At 40.4% G+C, this 23,548-nt stretch overlaps 1 protein-coding gene across 2 annotated transcripts in view; it reads right to left on the reverse strand.

Moving 5' to 3' along the window:
- slc39a10 (solute carrier family 39 member 10) overlaps window positions 1-23,340 on the reverse strand; it is a 28,328-nt gene extending 4,988 nt beyond the window's left edge. The window contains exons 1-8 of one of the 2 annotated variants that reach the window (XM_088003167.1): window positions 23,158-23,340; window positions 8,627-9,697; window positions 7,619-7,796; window positions 3,623-3,798; window positions 2,822-2,992; window positions 2,632-2,740; window positions 1,846-2,112; window positions 1,160-1,240 (exon numbers count right to left, since the gene is read on the reverse strand). In XM_088003167.1, coding sequence (XP_087859293.1) covers window positions 1,160-1,240; window positions 1,846-2,112; window positions 2,632-2,740; window positions 2,822-2,992; window positions 3,623-3,798; window positions 7,619-7,796; window positions 8,627-9,676 — 2,032 coding nt within the window. In that variant the 5' untranslated portion in view covers window positions 9,677-9,697; window positions 23,158-23,340. Of the gene's footprint in view, window positions 1-1,159; window positions 1,241-1,845; window positions 2,113-2,631; window positions 2,741-2,821; window positions 2,993-3,622; window positions 3,799-7,618; window positions 7,797-8,626; window positions 9,698-16,591; window positions 16,910-23,157 lie in introns of those variants that run through there. The other variant, XM_088003170.1, reaches the window with a different exon arrangement.
- Between the last annotated feature and the right edge of the window lie 208 nt (window positions 23,341-23,548).

Here is a 23,548-nt window from a genome sequence, read left to right on the forward strand (position 1 = left end):
TTTTCAGCCATCTTGTTCAGCCCTATGCTAACATGAATGACCAATATGGAGTTAATCTTTGGCACTCAACATCTCAGGATCTGATTTATATCAGCTACATCAAGAAGTGACTTAGAAAATATTATTTCCACTTTAAATATGAATTATGTTAAATCCTAGATTTTTTGGGAAGGTTTTATGCAACAATTTCAACCTTTTTAAAGCAAAAATGAAACTTTAAAAGGTGATTTTAGGCAGCAAAAATCACTAAAACCCAGGCAGGTTCTGGTATTTCTGGATCCGTCTGAGTTTTCCTCAGTTATTCTGTGTGATGCGCGCCGCCGCAGCGTCTAGCCTCTTCAATCATCGCCGGGCCAAACGCGAGAAGCGGCCGAGTTTCCGTGGAAACGCCCTGGATTTGGAGGTGGGGGTTGGCCTACATTTCCTGTAACAGCATCCTCTTTTCCTCACTAATTACCGCGATGAATACATTATCGCTCTGCTCTCATTCATCAATCAGGAGGAAGAGCGCCGGCCTGCGCTCTTCCTCACTTCCACTTCCTCCTGCCTCAGATGCCGCCGCCGCATCGTCTACCGCAATTAACACACCCATCACCGCCAATTAGCTTCTCCGTGTGCGGCTGAAGAGCCCTCAGCGCTGTGACGGAGGTTTTCCGCCCAGATGTGGGAAGACGAGCCGCTCTCGAAGCGATCCGTCTGATGAGCCTCTAAAGGAAACCGAAGAGCGAATTCTGGAAGCTCAACACGTTTCTACGGCGTCCAGATCATATTTACTGGTTAAAAACAGATAAAGGCGAAGAGAAACACACATCAGTTTGACTTAATGTTGAAAAACTTTATTTTCACATTATTTTGAATTACTGCTGTACGACTTATTCTCGCAAAATTACATTTCCTATATGACTTTTTGTTTCAATATTACCACTTTTTTTGTAATATTTTGTCTTTATTAGAAGCTGTAAAACACTCGTGTCAAACAAGATGGCCGCCCTGGAGCTGACATCACTTTCAGCTTTGGAAACCCAAGCAGTTCTTGGTGGGACAAAATCCAGATTTTCCAATAATTAAATCAACAACCAGAAATCTGATATGTGAATGAAATCGATTGATCTCCCAGCAGTAATATCTAATCGATCATTTCTGATTATTTTGAACTCACCGAGTTCATGAGGTAGTTCATGGCAGAAGACAGCCACAGACGTGCTGATGCCTCCCGTGATATTGGAGCTGAACGCCGCGCCTGCACCACAAAGCACAAGTTTCAGTCAAACTTCACATAAAAAGTCACCAAAACCAACAAAAAAATTACATTTTTATCATTTCATTCAATGTACAGAGTCACTAATCTGTTATTTCCATTAAAACGTCATGACTTTGCTGCTGTTTAAAGTGTTTTCAAACTCAAAAAAACCAGCCACTGTCGGCACCTTAATATGAGAAAAGTCACAATAATACGTAAAAAAGTTAGAAAATTGTTTTATGAGAATAAAAGTCAAAATACTGTGACAAAATAATAGTACAAAAAGTAAGTCATAATATTGCGATAAAATAGTTGTACGAAGTCATAAAAGGACGACAAAGTCTTGGTGTTAAAAGATATTAAATAAACTTAAAATGAGAATAAAGTCAAAATAATGTGTGGAAAAAGTCTTAATATGTGAAAAAGTTGTAATATCCAACCTTACCCTACTTTAAACTTCTTCACTACAAGAAAAAAGTCAAAGTAGTTGTACGAGAATCAAGTCGTAAAAATACTGAAATAAAGTTGTAACAGTGTGAGGATAAAGTCCTGATGTGTTAAAATCTGCCAGCTGTGCGTTTGTGTGTTTCATCTGCGTCTCCCACCGATGGCCAGGCCGTCGCTGAAGTTGTGCATGCCGTCTCCCATGATGACCATCCAGGCGATGCTGGCGATGCCGGCGTCCTTCATCTCCTGGTCCGAGTGGCAGTTCCCTCCGTGGGAGTGTCCGTGTCCGTGCTTGCGGGCCTTGCGGCCTCCTTCGGCTCCGGGCGCCAGCGGCGTCTTGGTGGTGGGGGAGTCGGGCGGCTGCAGCTCGCTGAGCTGCGTGTCGTTGTGGGCGTTGTCGCAGGAAACGGCGGAGCTCTCCGGGTCTGAACGGAAGGGGAGGAAACGTTACAACCAGGAAGCAGAAACCTGAGCGTCTAAACCTGGGGCGCGTGGGCCATATGTGGCACCTCAGCTGAGAGCGTTTAATTTTAAATCTCTGCAAGATTTTTACAAACAAGTTAAAATTATATTATATATACAATATAATTATATAATTTGTACACCCCGTCCTCGCCTTTTGGCTGCTGTGATAAAGTTTGTACACCCCGTCCTCGCCTTTTGGCTGCTGTGATAAAGTTTGTACACCCCATTCTGGCCTTTTGGCCGCTGTGATAAAGTTTGTACACCCCGTCCTCGCCTTTTGGCTGCTGTGATAAAGTTTGTACACCCCATTCTGGCCTTTTGGCCGCTGTGATAAAGTTTGTACACCCCGTTCTGGCCTTTTGGCCGCTGTGATAAAGTTTGTACACCCCGTCCTCGCCTTTTGGCCGCTGTGATAAAGTTTGTACACCCCGTTCTGGCCTTTTGGCCGCTGTGATAAAGTTTGTACACCCCGTTCTCACCTTCTCCCAGCGGCTTCAGGTTCAGCCATTCTGCGTCGGAGCGGCGGCTCAGCTGATGGTCCGACAGCTTCCTGCCGATGTTCCTTTCCTGCTGCTGCCTCCTCAGCTCCTGCGGGGAAATGACAGCGGGTATGAGGCGGTTCTGATGGGCGGTTCTGCTCGTCGGTTCTGATTGGCCGACCCATCTCACCTTCTGGTCTCTGTAGTGCTTGAACATGCCGATGCAATGCTCGATGATGAAGAGGAGGTAGATGCCAGCCAGCGCAGTCAGGCCCTTCCACACGCCATCGAAGGCCGTGAACAGATCAGCGTCGGCGTCGGCGCTGGCGCCGTGATGGCTGTGGTCGTGATGGCCCCGAGACTGCAGAGAAAAGACCAGATGGATTACACGCCGTTGGCGTTACTTTTCTATTTTTAGATGAAAAACATGACTGAAAAAGTTCCAGAAAATAAACTTTTAAACATCCTGCATGTTGTTCTGGAGTTTGGTCCAAATGATGCCAATTTTAAATTATATCAATTAAAGCCCATTTCAAAAAGAAAAGTAAAAAAAAATAAAAAATGCAATTACGAGCTATAAAGTGATAAAACAAATAAAGTCATAATTACAAGTTTTAAATTAAAAATTAAAATGTTTAATTAGAATTTTAAAGTCATAATTATAAAAATAAGTCAGAATTATGAGTTTTAAAGTCAGTCTTAGGCATTTTAAAGTAGAATTATGAGAATAAAGTCATAATCACAAGGTTACTAACCCCAACTGACTAACATTTAGCATTAGCTATTATTTAGCAATGCTAAGAGCCTAACATTTTGCTAAACGTTAGTTGATAAAAGCACCAAGTCAAAGATTAGCTCCACTATTAGTGGATTAGCTAAAAGCTCTGAGCCTTTTATTTTCACTGAGCTGCTGTTTGGATCCAGTCCTTCTGACCCAGAAGCTTTTCATGCCAGCCGGTTGTTCTGGGTTTTCGGGTCGGGCTGAACTCACGTGAGGCAGCAGATGAAGCAGAGCGTCTCCGCTGAGCGTTCCCACCGCTAGCGCCACCAGGAAGGTGAGCAGGAACTTGAAGCAGGACTGCTTGAGGATGGGGACGAGAACGACCCCCAAAAGGGACAGCAGGCTGATGATGGTGATGGAGACGAAGCCCCAGAGCCACACCCACCCTGCACAGACCACCAATCAGAAAACATTCAGATATTATCAATACATCAACAAAATATGCAACATGTTCAACTCAGAAAACACTTTTTGCTGCTAAATTATTGGATAAATAGACACATAAGCTCAACAACAAGAGATATTTATTGTTTTCAATCTGTTATTTAGGTCATTAAATCATCAGATGATGCAATGTGCAACTAATAAACTGTAATATGTGCTCCAATAAAGCTCATTTATCAGATTAAAGGTAGGTTTTGAAAATTGAAAAGCTTTAAGCGGGTATTTTGTCCAACAGATTTTTGGGTTTAAGAGCAACACAAAACGAAGGTTCTGGCTCCAGACTTTTGGATGTAAAAAAAAAAAAAAAAAAAAAAAAAAAAAAGTGCGTTAAAATATGCAACATGTTAAAGTGCATGTAATTCATTTATTACATATAATTATTGGGTTCTACATGTATGTTTTGATTGAATATGACTCTTTATGCCTTTGTATGAACTGAACATGATTTTCTGGTTGGGGCAACAGTCCCCGCTGGCCCCCCTCTGGGGGAGCCACTGCGGTGGCAGAAAGAGACAGAGAGACGTAAACAGAGATAGAGACAAAGAAAGAAAGAAAGAAAAGAGGGAAAAAAAAGAAATAGAAAATTATTTAAAGTGTTGCCCGCCTGTCGGTCGTTGCCATGCCGACCAAGTCCTGGGTGAGAAACGTTTGTGACCCTCTCCTCGGAGACGACTGAAAGTTTAATGTCGGATGAAATTGAATGTCACGGCGAGTCTGAGATGGTTCCCATAGCGACACTCGCATTCAGCCGAGGAACTGGGTTTAACTCGAACCTCAAACCCAAAGCAGTTACTGCAGCAGTTTCACTGGTTCACACTCAGTCCAACGTTTGTTCTGGATTCCCGTTACGTTCGTCTTTACTGAGAGCGGCTCAGAGGACAGGTGGGTTCTGGAGGCGCGCCGAGTCCCAGGCGGTTCAGCTGGAGCTCGTAAACCCGACGGCCCGTAAAAACCGGTGCAGGAGTTCATCCTTTAAAATCAGCTTTAAGCAAAAATAAAACACCTTTCACAGACTGCAGCTCTGTCTGCATCAGCAAAGGACTATTCTCAGATTTAACTACAAACATTTTGTTGGTGAATTAAACTTTACCTAGAGGCTAAAAAATCTGAATCAGAGCTTAAAACCACAAAGTGTTAGAAAATAATGCTTATTAAGTTTATATTTAATGTTACATTTAATGGCTGAAAATACCAACAACAACACTGGAGACAGTTTTTGTTTACATTCCTGCTCTCCCATTCTTGTTAAAAACAATAGAAGAAATAATAGCACCATTTTTCTTCGTGTAGCATCAAGTCAGCATCTGATTGGCTGATCAGTTCTGCATGACGGCTCCTCCCCCAGGTTACAATAACTCTGGGTTTTTCATTATAGCTTAGACTTGTTTTGAGACATTTTGTTCAATTAGTTTTAATTACTTTTTAGGGTATTTGCTGCTATTCATTAGATATTATTAGTGAAATACTGTTTAGTTTCACTTTAGTTTTTATTAGTTGTGGTAGTACTTTTCATACTTTGGTTAATTTTGATCAATTCCCACAAGTTTTTAAAGGGGCTGTATTATGTACTCTCCAGGCACATAGTGCCATTTGATAGCACAAAAAAGTAACTATGTTAACTTCAGTTGTTATAAAAACAAATATGACTTTGTAATTTAGCCTTGAAATTGGGCCTCTGTCTCTTTAAAAACTCCCACTGTGAATATTTAGCTTCATCATTCAGAGCCTGGCGGCAAGAAGAAAAAGGGAGAGCAAACAAAGAAAGCTTGAAGAGAGAATAACAGAAAAAGAAAGAAGAAAAGAAAATGAGAAAAGGAAAACAGACAAAAAGAACAAAACACAGGAATAAACAAAAAAGGAAAGAAAGAGAAAATAGAAAAGAGGAAAAGACAGAAAGAATAAAATAAATAAAAAGAAAAAAATTAAAAAGAGGAAGACAAAAGGAAGAAAGAGAAATAGTGTCAGTCTGAGCTGCAGTTTTCAGGATGTAAATATTGTGCAGACGGATCATTATGGAGGACAAACATCACAGATAACCTTCTCATGTTTTCCTGTTTTCTTGCGCCGTACAGGGAAACGGTTTCACAGCTCGCTGCATTCCCATTTGTCGCTGCTGGAGCTTCGCCGCCCTGAGCGGCGGCTGTACATCAGCCGGGCGGTCCACCGCCGCCGCCACTCCCTCACGCTCACGCAGCTCGTTACCTTAATGCAGGTGTGGCGCTGCGGCGCAGCAACAAAGGAGAGAAGACAGAGGCTTCTCTCCAATTACACAGAGAAATGGCCGACGCCGTCCTAATTGGCTCTGCGAAGAGAGGGTGTGAGCGGCGGCGGCGACGGGGGGGAAGCTCCCCATGAAGGCCAGCAGGAGGTAGATGAGAGGCAGCGCTTCCTGATGTCTAGCGCCTCTAGTTTCCCTCTAATGAGGAGCCATCGCTGCCCTTTTGACTTGTTTTACCGTCATCATTTCCATTTTTATGACTATTGTGAGCGGCAGCGTGGGGCTCATGTGATGCAGGTTCCTCCGTGTTTAATAATTGAACTTTATTCCGTTCAGGAAGGAAAAAAAAAAAAACATCTTTAAAGTTCAAATTATTGCAGCTGAAATCTAGGAAGCGGTCTTTCAAAGCACTAATTCTCATTAAATTAGGCTGAGTGGACATTTTATGACCCCTCCAATCACCAGGCTGCTGGTTTACAGTGACAGCGTCACAACTTCCAGGATAATACCGAGAAACATTTCATTTAACACAACTGGGCTGTGTACCTTCTTAATATATTGCTTAATCAGGCTAAGCGATTACTGGTTCTGGTCTTATCGGTATAAAATGTTTATGGTTTTGTGGGTTTTATTTCTGGAACTTGTTACTCATTAACTGTGCCACACTGTGCTCTCCTGCTTTAAAGGCTAATAAACGTAGCCCCAGAGAAGGTCACCACTCCGAGTCACTTTCCTTATATCTGCTCCTTCTGCCACAATGTAAACACAGAATCTGACATTACAGCTAAACCTTTTAATAAAGGAGAAACTACAAGCACTGGACCTTTAACATGTGCAAACACGGTGAATTTTATTAGAGCATTCAATGCCAACGAAAGCTAATAAACTAAATGTAGCTAATTTTAGATTATAGGCTAATAATAGCATAGTTCAGCAGGTTAGAAAACATTAGCCTTGTAGCTAACTGTATATAAGCTGCAGTGTTGGACACAATGAGTTGCTATGCTGTTAGTATTAGTGTTTTTCCAGCTGGTATACCAACTAACATTAGCATAGCTTTGCTACTGACACCAACTAACACTCGCATGTTAGCATTTTAGAAAATGATAACATATCTCAGCAGGTTAGAAAATGTTAGCAGTAAGCCGATATGGTATTATTAGTGTTTATTTTTATAGCTAATATTTTTTGCAGTTGACAGCAACTAACACTTGTATATTAGCATTTTATAGGATGACAGCATTTACATGGTAATCAGGATAGCACACGTATTTTTTAAACGCTTGGCTGTTTTTAGAAGCAGCAGATCCAAATGGACAAACAAAATGTGAATTTTGCACAATAAATTCCCTTTAAATGTGAACTGATTTCAGGCCTAAATCACCAACAAATAATCCATAAGAATTTCTTCTGGATTTTTCAAGTTTAATTTTACGCCTGATTATTGTTTTGCACAGCGGACCATCCGATCAGCATTAAGCAGAGCTCCTTTACTGTTCTCCTCAGACTTATTGCCTCCACCGGGTCGATGTTCGGCTCCTTACCAGAACTGATGGGCTGCAGGGCTTCCTGCTCCACCTCCATCTGATGGTAATGGCGGATGCAGACGCGGCTGTCTATCTGGTAGAGCAGGGCGGGGCACAGGTAGGTGAACTCGCTGGGGGAGATGACCGAGTCGGGATGCAGGCCGTAGTAGGTGAGGAGCTGAGTCAGGTTCAAACACTGAGCGGTGGAAAGGGTTCAAGTGTAAGAAAACTAACGACTACTTTAGTAATCTAAATAAATCGATTATAGATTATTTTTAACAGAATTTGAACCAGGTGAAGCATTCATCGTTTATCTTGCAAAATACACTTAATAGAAATACTAAATATAGTTTTATTCATACCTGAAAAGCACAGATACATATTATACTGTACTAATGAATTATGGATCCTTAAAATGATTTGGTAAAGGTGAGTGACATCATCACTAAGGACATGAATCATGAAAGAAAACATAATAATATACATAACAAATTACCAACTAATTGAGTAATCAATTAATACTCCAGTTAACAATTAATTGATCAATTCGGCTAATCATGGTCAATCGTGATTAATCAATTATTGAAATAGTCAACTACTTTTAGTAATCGATTTAATACTCCAGTTAATTAACTAAATGAGTTGATTATTTAAATAAGTTATCACAATTTATTTGATTAATCGTGACTTGATTTTCTTAATCATCAATCAATCATGATCAGTCATGATTAATCACTATTAATCATAATTATTTGATTAATTATGATTAATTTGATTAAATTAGTTGACAATTGTCAATTAATTTTATTATTTTCAATAATATTTCAATAATTTGATTATTTAATTTGATTATTTTAATAATCAACCAATCACGATTCGTGATGATTAATCTGATTAATCGTTTCAGCCCTAAATACCAGAATCACATCAGCTAACATTTTAGGGAATAGAAAGACAAAAACAGGAGCATCCGAAATGATTTCTGAATAATTAATGATCAATTAATCAGTCAGGGTGAGGTCCTACCTCCTCATGCTGGTGCGTCATTCCACCTGGATGCTCTGTAAGCACTGGTGAAGCTGCAACCACAGCAGCCACACCTGGAGCCTCTCTCTTGTCTTTATGAGCGTGAGCACGGTCGTGGTCATGACCCCCATCATGACCGTGTTCATGTTCATGACCCCCATCATGACCGTGTTCATGTTCATGACCGTGTTCGTGGTCATGACCCCCTGGTTGGGGTGTTTCAGGTGTGGGTAACTTGTTGGGCCTCCGCTGGCCTCTGACCTTTTCCGGCCTCCTGGTCCTCCTGGCTGGACTCTGCGTCGGACCGACTGGCGGCTCCAGCTGTCCATCGGTGTGATTGTGTCGGTCATGGCTGTGGTTTCTGTGGCCCTGATGCACAGAGGTCAGATGTTTGCGGCTGCTCTGTACCTCTGTTTGCTGCTGTGGGTGGTCCTCATCATGTGCATCATGATCAGAATGTTCCTGGTTCCCACTCGGCTCACCAGTAGGCGGACTGGAAGCAGTGGTGTGGCTGCATCGTGTGGGAACCTGTTCTGTTCGTGGAGGACGGGGCTTGTGGTCATGATGGTCATGACTGTGATCGTGATGGTCATGACTGTGATGATCATGATTGTGGTCGTGATGATCATGATTGTGGTCGTCGCTAGAGGATGAGTGTGAGTGAAGCCCTTCCTGAACGTCCAACAGGTCAAGGTGGGCTACATGGTCATGACCCAGATCCTCATGATCCACGCCTACCAACTTCACTTTCCCTAAACCCAGACTCATCAGGAGACTCTGGAAGCCATGGAAGTCTAACCGGTCTTTCTGTCCGTAGCGCCTGAACAGTTGCTGGATGTAGAAACGCTGCTCTTCCTCTAGAGGTCCCCCTTCTTGAGCGTTGGACTCGGTGGTGGCTCGGACATACGGAGCCTCAGAGATCTGCAGGTCGATGTGCTGATGACCGACGGCTGGGTGGTCATGTCCATCCGCATGGCAATGGTTGCAGTGATGGAAGATGAAGGTGAGAACGCACAGGAAGCAGAATTTGGTGTGTACGTGCACTCGCATTGTATCCTCGTTATTGGTCCCCTGCAACAAAAAACAGTCACTTAATACCCACAGTAGCACTTAACGAGGCAAAACTGAAGTTAAATTCAGAGGCAATAATTCACTAAAACACCAATAACCTAAAACACTAACTCACTGAAAAGCTTATGCAGGGACAGACACGATGATGTAACGATTCACACCCAAACAATGAACTATGGAGCTACCGACTCACTGGAGCACTGGAAACTGATCCGGTGAGTCTCAGCGTGTCACATCGTCCGGTAGACTCGGTTCAATTAGGGACCAAAGTTGCAACATTTGTTACATTTTCAGCTGCTTGGTTCTCTTTCAAAATCGCGAGCCATGTCTCGAGCTAGCGCTCGACATGAGCATTTTTGGTTGTATTTACCCAGAATGCCTTGAGCCATAGTCCGCTTTCTACAACGGTGTATTACCGCCAGTGAAGATGGGGGGGAAAACTTCCACCAAAAAACTCAGAATTTTTGTATATTAATCTGAGAAATTTTCAAGAAAAAAAAAAGAAATGTTCAGGGTTTTAAAAGTAAAAAATGTTCAACTTTTGAAATCAACTCCAAATTTCCCAGCTTTTTCTAGAAAATGTCTGAGCTTACAAATTTCTGTTTATTCTAGCAAAATTTTTTTGACTTTTCAAATTCAAATTTCCAAAATTAATCTCAAAATTTCTGAGTTCTTTTCCTAGCAAATTTCCAGCTTTTGGAACGCAGAAATTTTTTTTTCTGGAAAATTTCTGAGTTTTTTGTCAGAAATGTTCTACTCATTCTTTGTTTTTCTATCTACAATGGTCCAAACATGCTATCAAAGCTTTCTGCTTTTGGAGCGTTCACACACTCATTCAAACCGCACCAGAATTCACTTCAACCAAACATATGCCGGGGTTTATAGACGTTACCAGAGTTCACTTATTTGGTCCTATTACGAGTTCACACCGGACTTACTAGACAAACAAACTGGAGTTGGAGTAAAGCAGAGCAAACATGGCTGACTCACCAAACTATTACTCACTGATGTAGCTACTCAATGAATCGCTGACACGCTAACTCAGTAATAAACCGCCTCCCTGACAGAGTGACTCGCTGAAACACTGACACACTAATGCAGTGACACACTGATCCAGTGCTGCACTTAACCACCGACGCTCTGCAGGATGACGAGTCTCCAAAGCAAAATTTAATGGATCCAGCAGGAGAATTAAGATAACAAGCTTGTAGACAAACAGTACTTTCAAAGCTGCAGCACCTCTCATGTTGGAATAACAGATTCAACGTTCTGCAACCCAACAAACTCCAGAGGATTGAGAAACAAATTGCTTGTTTTCTCCCACTTTAAAAAGCCTGAAGCAGCAATATGATTCCAGTCAAATGATCCTCATAAGGTCTCTGCCGAGGCCCGTGGGTGGCTGCAGCGTGGAGAGAGGGAAATAAAAGGAGGTCAGATGAAGACGAGGTGAGGCAGCACACACATACACACACACACACTCACACACACACACTTTTAGCCGCCAGCTTGTTAACTAAGTTTATCGCGGAGCTCTCGTGCCTCAGGACTGTTGAAAACAAAGAGGAAGGCGTTTCATCCTCATCTCACTGTCAAGTTTCAACACCAACTAGACCATCAATATTTATCAGCATCGATTTCTCACTCTACACAAACTAACAAATAAATCTGAATCTGGACAAACATACAGAAACCAAACACGAGCAACAACATCACGACCCTTCATCATATGCAACAATGTTGTACCAAGCCTAGCAGGGAGGATAGGGCACTTCACCAGCAGCATCTGTGTGTTTGTCTTAGAAAAACATGAAATCTGAAAATATAAATGTAAAACTTTCTAAGACCTGCATCTCCACAGAAAAACATGACCTTCATCCGACTGGCGATAAATTTCTACATAACCATGACAGACGCAAAAAAAGCCAGCTAGCTAGAAAAGGTATGTTAGCATTGAGTTAGCGGTAGCCTCAACCGTTTAAAGTTACAGAACGCAGTGAAGAAGTCTGAATGTAACTTAAACTTTTGTCTGATAAACATTTTCTTCCCACAAGGGAAAAAAACTGGCCATACCAGACCTGTGGTTATGATTGTCGCAATAAAAAAACTAATTAATTGCAAAATAAATGAAATCAAGTTCAATAATTTCCACTTGCCTGATTTACTGTTTTTCTCTTTTCTCTCTTTCTACCAAAAACTGGACGATAAAAGTGTTCAGTTTGCTGCTTTGGTCGATTTTTGAATTACAATTTCATTTTCAGAGACTAAATGATTAATTTTTGTTGTCATTTCTGTTGTTTTGTTCATTTATTTTGGAAATGTAAATTGTCCTCTAGTTACAGTGTTAAATGTTCACTAGAATTAAAAGTTTATTGATTTTTAAGAGGGTGTACTTACATTATCACACTATTAAACAACTTGATAATATTCTCAGAAAAACAATATTGTTTCTGGGACAATTTATCATTCAGCAAAGTTTGTTATTGTGACAGACCTGGATGTGAATATTTATATATATTACTTACATTTTAAAATAGTTTTTCATGTCCTAAAGTGTGTTTTCACATTGTGCCATTTTCCACATATGTGCTCAAATTGGTCTAATAAAAGTCTATGACGTAAATATGTGGTGTGAATACTTTCTGGTGTTGCTGTAAAATTCACTCAGTGCAGAAGAACAACTAACATCAGCCAGTGAATATACATAAGCGTTTCATTGCCATCAACAGGGCAGGAAACGGCCCGTTGCCGTGGAAACGGCCGCCCTGTTGACTGATCATTGACCCAATTAAATCAAAGCTGATCAGATCATCAAGGACTTCCTTCCTCTCCACAGTTTGACTTCTTTAAAACAATGTTCACATTAAATACAGAGATTTTCTGATAATTATTCTCACATGATCAGCTTCAAAAGATTTGATCTGGTTCAAATATTTAAAAATACAAACTTTAGTAAAAACAAACCTAATTGTGATTAAAATAAAATGGGACGGACCTACCTGAACCCCAGGAATGAGTGAAACTCACTCCGACCAACAGCAGATCTCAGCTGCAGGAACACAGGAGCTTCTTCACCGCTGCAGACAGCTCTGTGTTTATAGACCAGTCGGCACTGACCTTTGAACCCGACCAGGGCCTATTTTTAAGAACACACCCTCCTATCAGCAGCCTGCAGCCACTTCCTGACACGACTCTTTGTTGTAGAGTTTGGTATTTAATGAACAAGAAAATCTTTATTCACTCTGAGTTCAACTGGTTTGACTCTAACATGTTATTCAGCAGCAGTTTTACAGCGTTTTAACTCGCTTTTTGCTAACTGAGATGGGAGTTCAGATGCAATCACCACGACGACACCGAGGGGAGATTAAGACGAGACAATATTCCCGTCATCAGGCTGTCAACAGAAACAAGCAAGAAAACCACAAAGGACTTTCTGAAGAGATCAATTAATTTAATTAAAATGAGCTCAAATTTTACTTAATATTCCAGGTTGTGTTTTTTTTTTTATTTCTGTTGAATTTATTGCTTTCTTTGGTTGTTGTTTTATTTTTTCTAGTTCAAACATTAAGTGTTCTTTAGAAAATTCAAGTTTATTGGTCTCAACATTATCAATATATTACTTTAAAATGATCTTAAAACAACAACAGCGTTGCAAATTAATAACCACACAACTAAAGTTCAAATTCTGCTCATTTTGTTAGAGGAAAGTTTTTTCAGCATTGTTTCTAGGAAGGCTGGGGTTCCTTCGCAGAAGCAGAAAAACAGCAGCTCTGACCTCTAAGCTGCTTCATATGATTCTCACACGGTGAAAACATCCCTCCCATCTCCGCAGCAGGCGGCTGTCTGCAGGGAGCGCGCTGAGGAACGAAGCCAAACTCTGAGGAAACGCACAACTCAGGGAGCGCCGCACGCAAACACACCAAAAAAAACAAAACAAAAACAAAAAAAACGCACAACTCAGGGAGCGCCGCACACAAACACACCAAAAAAAACAAAACAAAAACAAAAAAAACGCACAACTCAGGGAGCGCCGCACACAAACACACCAAAAAAAACAAAACAAAAACAAAAAAAACGCACAACTCAGGGAGCGCCGCACACAAACACACCAAAAAAAACAAAACAAAAACAAAAAAAACGCACAACTCAGGGAGCGCCGCACGCAAACACACCAAAAAAAACAAAACAAAAACAAAAAAAAACGCACAACTCAGGGAGCGCCGCACGCAAACACACCAAAAAAAAAAATATTCAATGAACTAAAGATATGTTCTGGAAGCGAAGGTGTCTGACTCGACTCGGGGCCCTTAATGTTTTAGGTGCGCCCCTGTTTCAGCCGAATTAGCCTGTCAGTTTGTGGAAACAGCAAATCGTCCAGAAGAAGCGTTACGCTGCATCGTGACTCTGGACTCTGCCGCTCTGGAAGAAGTTATAAATCACCAGCCAAGGAAACTGGCATCACTTCCCGTCGGCGTAGTAAATCTGAGGAGTCGTTCCTTCCTCCTCATCTTCATCCTGCACCGACTCTTCATCACAGATCAGGAGCTGAAACCCTCAGCACAAGATTCATGTCTTACATGAATCTTACATCAAAATGAGGGAATTTTGATGTTAATCATCAACTATTATTTAATTTCTTTGGATGATTTACATCGGCAGAGTGCCAGGGCCACACTAAGAAAAAAAATTAAAATATAAGAATAAAGATTTAAGACTGCAAGAATAAAGTAATAATATTATGATAATAAACTAATGAGAATAAAACCATAATAATACAAGAATAAAGTTGTAATATTACGAGAATAAAATCGTAATGCCACAATTTTATTCAGATATTATTCATATTATTCAGACTTTATTCTCGAAACATTGACTTTATGTTCGTTATTATTTTATTTTCCTATTAGGCCCCAATACTCCATTGCACATTCATTATTTTTTTTGCATTGGATGTTAAAAATTAATAAATAATTAAGCTTTCTTGTCTTGTTGAGATTCAGAAAAAGTTAAGTAAATCTGTATTTTGATTTCCATTAAAAAAGGAGTAAAAATGTGATGCTATTTCATTCTGTTAATAAAATAACTTTGGTTAAATCAACAATTCAAGTTGGAATAAACAGGAGAAACTATCCGAGACCTTCCCAGTTTCTATCAGTAACGATTAAAGTTGGAGTTTGTCATCCACATAAACCCAACGCCTGCGTGATAGAAGGGACAGACAACAGTTTGCATCGCTGAGAAAATGTCAGAGGAGTGTTTTTTCTTAGAAAGGGCCAAAGGGAGGGCAGATGCCGGCCGCCACATGGACCCAACTCCTAACAGATGGTCTAGAAATCTGCAAAGACTGCAATCTGCTGATGAAAGACAAAGTTCAGGAGTCGTCTGACTCGAGTTCAACAATAATCACAACAAGTTGGAAAATTACATCTCTGAACAGACATGATGTTACTGCATGTGATTATCCACAGATGATTGAAGGTTGGGCTGACGAGCTACTGCAAAACACACAAAGTCAGCGATGGTCCATCACCTTGTCTGCTCAGAACAGCAATTAGTGGATCTCCAACAACTACTGATCTGCTTGAATCTGTTTTTATTAAGGTAAAAACAGATTCAAGCAGATCAGTGAAGGAGATGCAAGTTTTCAGGCAGGGTTAAAATGAGCTGAGCTCGGCGCTAGGAGGGCTAGGGCACTTCACCAGCGGCCATGTTTTTGTCTTAACAAATGTTAAGAAACTTAAAAAGTAACTCAGATGTAAGACTTTCTAACACCCGTATCTCCACAGAAATATACAAACTTCGTCCATCCAACCGGTGATAAATTTCCACTTTCCCATGACAGACAAAGCTATCTAGTTAGCTAGCACAAGTATGTTAGCAATGAGTTAGCAATAGCCTCAAACGTCTCAAGTCACAAAACGCAATGAAGAAGTTTGACAGACTCAAACTGTTGCCTGACAGAAACGTCCCACAAAGAAAAAGAAAAAACTGAATATAAAACTAAATTTAAGGCCTTTGAGCCGCCCTGTGGCAGCAGCTAGCAATAAATCACGTCACGTCAACCATCTGTATCCCAATGTTGCAGCACAGACCTAAAGTACAGTGGACCCCCAAAAATATTTGCAAGTCGTTGGATAGAAATTACGCCTTTTGAAGCTGGAAACACCAAAACACACAAGAAATGCTATTGGCTGGCATTCGCAAAGCAGCCAATTAAGAAGCGGCGTTCATTTCCTTGTCACTGATTGGCTGAAACCCACAAGTTTGTGAATAGGGAAGACCATCGATATTAGCTTCAGTGGTAGCTAAGACGGTTTCCACTGAGCGCACTAATGATTATTAAGGTATATTTTGTGTTTGAATTGTCAGAATAGATGGTTTATAGTGTTTTTAGATGGAGTCACAAGCATTCACAGATTCCAGCTATTAGTGGGCGAATACCGTTGAAGGTTTTCTTTTTGTCATGACCTGGTCAAGAAAAGTCCCAATGCCACAGCAGAGATTTCAAATGTTAGCACATAATGTGTTGACATCCAACTCTTTGACTTGGTACCAAAGATCTATATCTGTGGACAGCCAGGCTAGAGACAGACATGTATCGCAACTACAACACAGGATGCATCTATCTATTGAAGACTCAAGGAATCCCTCTGGGTTGGCTTTTATTGAAGTACCAATCCTTAGACTTCCCTACAACATCAAATGCCACACCAGGTCCAGGGTTCCTGCTCTGGGTTTAAAGGTTCTCAGCTCTCAGACAGAGATCTGCGGTGTAACATGTTGTTAGACGGCTGTGTGAGGTCCCAGCTGCAGGGCTGATGCTCTGTGGCCTGGAAACACGTTCATGACAGCACACGACAGCTTAAGACCACAGGACACGACGGCCACAAGAGTTACCTTGAGCAGATCCAACGTAGACACAAACTTCTAGCACGCTGGAGCAGAGCGAATGTGATGCTTACCTCTAATCAGGAGAAAGAAGAAGTGAAGCTAAACCTGAGTGAGCGAAGAGGGCAGACTCTCTAACAGGTTGGACGTCTGGAGGGTGAACTCATCTGCAGAGGGAGGCGGGCTGAGCAGAAACCACCTGATCAGACTCTCATCAGGCTCAAGCAGTTTCAGCGCTTACTGTGCATTTTTGTGTTTGACCCAAATGTTAACAATGTGGGAACATTTCAACCAACTTATTCACAAGAACAGACTTTCCTGGAAACCACTTCAACTTGTTTTCTTTCCACACCTCTCACCATCAGAGTATATGGAGCTTAAACATTTAGGAATAGTCAAACAGAGTCTACAGAAAGATATGGATGAGCCTGCAGATCCAACTTTAGCTCTGAGTACTAAGTGCTATTAAGTCAATAACACATTGGTCCATCCTTTGGGTGTAAAGCAAGGCAAGGCAAGTTTAGTTGTATAGCAGCATATTTCAGCAACCACTCAATTCAAAGTGCTGATGAAAACATTGTAGAGGTTAATAAAGAAAAGGAAAGTTTGACTACAGACTGAAATTATTGATGTTACTGTTAGTAATAATCTAAAAGATTTCAGTGTTTCGGCTGTTTTGCAGTTTTCTGGACGTTTGTTCCTGGTTTGTTGTGCATAGCAGCTGAATGCTGCTTCTCCATGTTTGGTTCTGGTTCTGATGCAGAGCAGAACCAGAAGATCTGAGAGGTCTGGATGCAAAAGCAGCAGATCTTTAATGTATTTTACTGCTAAGCCGTTCAGTGATTTATAAAACTAACAGAAGTATTTTAAAGTCTATTTTTCAATTTGTAGAGAGATTGTTGCAGTAATTAGTGCAATAAGTAAATAAATCATCACCCCTACTCTTGATTGTTCCTCTTTATGTATAAAAATAATTACTTCAATTTCCTTCTGTTCAGCTAAAGAAAGTCATAGCACCTCCATGCATTGACTGGCTTAACACTGTCACCAGGTGACATTGTAATGTACAGCTGTCCATCATCTGCACAGCTATGGTTATCTCATCATGTGTTACAATCTGAACTAATAGGAGTATGTAAATAGAAGTGGCCCCAATATGGGGCCTTATGGAACTCCAATTGTGATTTTTGCCAACTTCAGTGCAGACACAAACACCCAATAAAGACCAGAACAAACATTCACTTCCTAATGTTTGTGTATTTTCCAGACATCAGAATATGAAGGCCGTTTCGAAATAAAAACAGAACATGGCTGCTGCAGCGACTTTAGCTCAAAATAAAACAGGTTGACTCACCTGAGGCTGCTTCTGCTGCAGGCAGCCATCTAAAACCGAATCAGTGGCTTTGACCTGACCATTTGGAGTATCACCCTATAAAGCCCTACAGATATAAATATCACACTGCCTCACTGTGCAGCTGCATAAATGACTGTCTCATAAGCAGCATTAGTGTGGGATGGTGTTACATGGAGAGCAGATTGGGACCATTAGCAGCAGAACAACAAATACACCAAACAGCTCTGTTAGCAGTGAGTTCATTAGGAACCAGCTGCTGTCACCAACACTGGTTTTAAACATTAAAATACAGGTTTTAACCAGATACTAAGACAACAGTAGCTTTAATTTGTCAAAGTTTTGTTTTCCTTTTCAAACACGGTGAAAATTTGAGTATTTTTGTTAATACGTTGGATCATAAACTCTTATTTTCAGGAAACAGGAGAGTTTTGGTCAAACTCAGGTTTTAATCAGGTTTTCAAAAGCTCCGGTTTTACAACCTTCACACTAGTTTAGCTCTTTTAAATTGGACACCCTCTTTCAGCTGGTCAGCTGGCTGAAAGATGGCTGCTACTTTTATCTTGTTCTCCGAATGAGAAAACCCATGAAACAAATAGACTGCCAGGATGTGAAAACAAAAAGAGTGCCACCTATGCCTCTGATGAAGATATCACTACTTCAACACTGCATCAGGAAATCAAGAATTTATTTATTTTGATCAAATCTGTGTATGAAAATCAAGAAACCATAAATAAATGCTATAAAGAAAAAAGGCAGAAGTAGAAATTTGAGTTATTTTTCTGCTTAAATGTATGACAAAAATTATATTTTCACTTAAGATCATTATAATCTCATATCTGGCTCAGTTCTGATAAATTCTCCAATATTTGATCATATTGCTGCAATCAATAAGCAAAAAGCACCACAGAACCACCTGGGAAGCTGTTCTAGACCCACATATCTATTTTTAATCAGTTTACTGTGAGCCAATGTGGAGCCACAGCAAACAGGAGTGTGAGCGCAACAGATGAACTCACGGGGTCCCATCTGTGTTTGCTGAACCCAGATGCTGGTTCCCAGCGCTTCCAGCACTCCCAGTCACAGCGTCGTACTTGTTAAGATTTATGACTTGGAAACTGAGGCATTTTCCTGCTTTACGGAGGAATCTACTTCATTCAGGCCTGTAGGTGTTTATAACTGAGGCAGTAAATTAACACTGTACGGTTATTTCATGTAAAAGCACACGTCAAACGGTTTCATCCTGTAGCAAAACTCTGTTTAAATAAATCAAAATATCAGTTTCTATTGGGATTTATAGGAATATGTCAAGTCAAAGGAAATAATCCCGACTTTTCTTCTGTTTGTTGTTTGACATTTTATTAGGGCCAATAAATTTCTGTCAAAATACTCAGAAATTTTGAGATTAATCTCAGAAATTTTCAGTTGGTTTCAAAAAGTCAAACACTTGCAAATTTTTTCAAGTAAATATGTGAAATTAATCTCAAGTTTTTTCTTGAAAATTTCTGACTTTTGGAAATCAGAAATGTCCATGTTTTTCCTAAAAAATGTCTGAACTTAATCTAAAAAGTAACTCATTTTTCCAGCTGCAATGGCTCTGCTATCCAGTTGTACTTTTTCTACCCCTAAATTAACACACAAACTTTGGCATGATGTGAAACCTCAGAATTTAAATGAATTATTAGTGTGTATATTTGATTAATAGGGAGCAGTCTGCCCTTGTAATGTTTACGGCTGTGGAGATTCCTGCCAAGGCGGTAATAACATCTGCAGTTCGAGGTGAATATGACACGGAGTGTAAAAATGCTTTTAGTGGCCAGAATAACTAGAGGAAAACTAAATAAATTCAGTTATAGGAGGACTTTAATGTTGTTTTCTAGAGTCCATGAAGAGAAACTGTCCTCTGATCTGGGGTGAGGTTGGAGAATGTGGATGGTTCCTCCTGCTTTTTTCCACCCAACTGGTAATAGAAATGGTAATAGTAATAACTGTAGCCATTTTAGATAAAATATGTCATGTCTTCCATCATTCATAATGGGCAAGCATCATATCCCCTACTCCAACATCTCTAACTGTACAGCCAGAAGAATGAAAAGGAGTGGCAAAAGCAAACAAAGTGGATTAGCAGTGCTTGCCAATAACTAACTGTGTCAAAGATGAAGAAGACGACAGGAAGTAGTAAGAGTGTGGTGGTATGATTTTAATCAGATTTTAATTGTTTCTTATTTAATGGAAACACTGAAATTGTCTTTTTTTGACAAAGTTTTGCTCACGTTTGCAACAGAAGCACAATAAATCAGAAGCCTCAGTCAGACTGACTGCAACCAGAGATCTGTCCCACCAACAGAAACTCTTTGAAGATACATGTATGGTATCTTGGTCGTCCGGTTTGTTACTTTTTCAGCTGCTGTGGTTCTCTTTCTGTCTGCATTTTGTCAAATAAATCAAAGCCTTTGAGCAACCTGTTCCCCTCCTCGCCTGTGGGGGCACTGCACCAAGAACCACTTGTCCACTTGGCATTCACATATACATTAAAACTGCACCAGAATTCACTTCAACCAAACCAAATCGAGGTTTGTAGACAAACAAGAGTTCACTTTTTTGATTCGATTACGTATTCACGCCTCCCCAACTGAACCAGACTTTCCAGACAAATGGACTGGAGCTGGATTAAAGTGGACTAAACAGAGCTGATGTGAATGCATCATAAATTTCTCTGGGTGATAACAATTACCAAAAGCAATAATGTGAACTGTCGCATAAATCTACAGGAACTGAAATCGATGCTAAAGTGAGATAAGGCAGTTTTCCCTCCACACTGCACAGAGTCTCATTCACACAAGATGTTTCATTTTTAAATATGAATCCACTCCTCCTGAAACAACACAGATCTATTATTCAAAGAGTGGTGGCATTTCAGAACAAGGAACAGGCTTTACTCATGTAAGAAGAGCTGTCAGTAAGCAGGCACTGATGCAAGTTTGGTGTTGGAGGTTTGTAACGTGTAAAACTCCAGGTTCGGTTGCCTTGTCAGACGCCTTAGCAGGAAGTGAGCGAGAACTGAAGCAAACCTTCATCTCATCCATTTTACATCAGTGGAAGCTGCAAGCAGAGCACAACTCCTGCAAGTTCAGAGGAAACTCAGCAAAGCAGGATGTGAGGAAAGATTTGAATTATTCACCATCCTGACGCTGGTTACAGCTGAGATTAAGGCTCAAACGATTAATCATGATTAATCGATTATTGAAATAATCGTCAATCGTCATTTTTTAAGGGCAAATTTGTTTACAAAAACTTCAGAATTGATTTTATTTGTGGTTTTGGTTGTAAGTGGGTTTTCTTTTTCCTCATGTTATTTAAAATATCTTCCCGTTCCAGTTACAAAATTAGTTTATTGGTCTTTAGAAAGGGTGAACTTATATTGTTATGCTATTATCAATATATTATTTGAAAATGGTCTCAAAACAACAATATTATCATTTATCGCTTCAATTACTGGGACTATTTATCATCTAGCAAAATTTTGTTATTGAGATTATTGGATTGAATTTAAACTTTTTCTTGGGGACCGCTCAACAAGATTAGAGGAGAAACTACAAAGAGAAACATCAGATCTATTGTTATATTTTCTTTCCATCCGCCTCGCTGTATATAGACGTTTTCCCAGCAGCTGTTCATACGTGTGTGCAGCTGTTGCTCTGCACGCTCAGTGATTTCCCAGCTGCACACACTCCTTTGAAATTCCTACCTCCAAGCAGAAACGTCCGAAACGGTTCCGACCGACAAGCACGCTGCAGTACAAAAAACACGGGTGTTCATGTAAGATCTGAACCAACCCAGATCTCACACCATGAAACCGCGTAGCATCAAATTAAACCCAGAGCTAACAGCTGGGAAACTTCATGGATGCTAGCTGTGCTTCAGGGTGTGATTTATGCCAGAACCACAGGAGGACCAGCAGAAATCACACCTTCACTGAAGGTCCGCACAACATTACAAAGATTTAGGCCAGTCTTATCAATGAACCATAAACTCTGACCTTAACTGAAAGGCTAGTTATGATTCACCAAAAGAAAAGCAATTACTTCTTTTTTTGCCAATATCATTTGTATAATGTTGCATATATCTACAGAAAAAGAAAAAATGTCCATCTTAATTTTATATTTTTTGTCCAGTCCTGTATTAATTGCTGCTCTCAGGGTGTTATTCTTTCAGCAAATGGCATTAGAGTCACTATTTTCTAGCTTATTATTTGATTACTAAATTAGTTAACTTTTTCCACCCTAAAAAAATACATATATAGTATGTATATTTTAATAACTACAAAATTTATTTAATAAGTTAAAGATAGCTATAAATATTTTAGGGTTGAATGAATTTTGTAATTAGTTGTATATGCACAAAGATACAACATTTCTCACAGATAGAAATGTATATTTATCCAATATACAATATAAATATTTAAAATATATTGTTTTAATGTGTGCTTATTTGTTTTGATTTGTAAACATATTGTACAATCTCAGTTATAGTCGACTCACGGACATGTTTTTTATTCATTTATTTATTTATTATTACTACTTTGTCGGCACAATGAGCTTTAATAGAGTCTGAACTCGTCCACTGGCACCACCTCTGCACTGTGACGGTGTATTTATCAGGAGGTGGAGCTCCATCGGGTCAACGAACACAAACCAGTTCGGATGGTTTGTCCCAGTGAAACAAGACAGAGAAATCACAGTAAACCAACTGCAGGCATATTCCCTCCAATCAACTCAACCAATCAATGATCAATGGACCAACAGAGGAGCGACACGTGGTGCGCATACCTTAGCAAATCTCTTCCGCTTCAAACTAAAAGAAAAAAAAACAACTCCCACACATCCCAGGAGATAAAACACAATATTACAGCGGATGTGGAGTAACATAAACACTGATAAATAGTAATATTTAACTTCATCACCGGTTAGTTTCTCAGCTTCCTGTGAATCAAAGGAAGCAGCAAACCTCATGGCTCGCCTCATGCTAACGCTAACCTTCACCAACAACAGCTAAACCAGCTAACGCTAGCTAGCATACGACCGCCGGGGAAATAACCCGGTGTCAGCGGGGAACGGCGAGTCATTTACGGCCCTCTGTTTCTCTCCAAATGTGCCTAACAGAGCTCCGTGACTCCGGCTACCAGAGTCCATGTTGGGGGAGTGAATGAAAACAAACGCTTTACCTCACTCGAGTGCCGTGTGCATCTCCTCTCCGCTCGGTACCAAAAAAATCCTGCGCAGGTTTTACGTTCGGGAACTACAGCTCAGCCCATTCACGAACCGCACTTACGCTGTTTCCGAGAAAGATGGCGGGAATGCGCCGTTAGCCTACGCAGTCTTCGCAGAAGTAGAAACTCTTTTCCGCCTGACTGCCTGAGACGTCACGTGATTGAAATGAGGAAGCAGTGTTCAAACTACAGCAGCATTACAGGAGGAAGAAAAGTACATTTCAAATGGTCGTGTCGTGTCACTACGACGGCGTTTTAGGGTCATTGTACATAGAAATTTTCTTTAAAAATCTTGAAAATTTATGAGGTACAAAAGTAGAACATTTTCGACTTTTTTCCAGAAAAT

This window comes from Poecilia mexicana, unplaced genomic scaffold, assembly GCF_051168715.1.
Source record: "Poecilia mexicana isolate PSO_F unplaced genomic scaffold, ASM5116871v1 scaffold_2, whole genome shotgun sequence".
NCBI classification, from domain to species: Eukaryota; Metazoa; Chordata; class Actinopteri; order Cyprinodontiformes; family Poeciliidae; genus Poecilia; species Poecilia mexicana.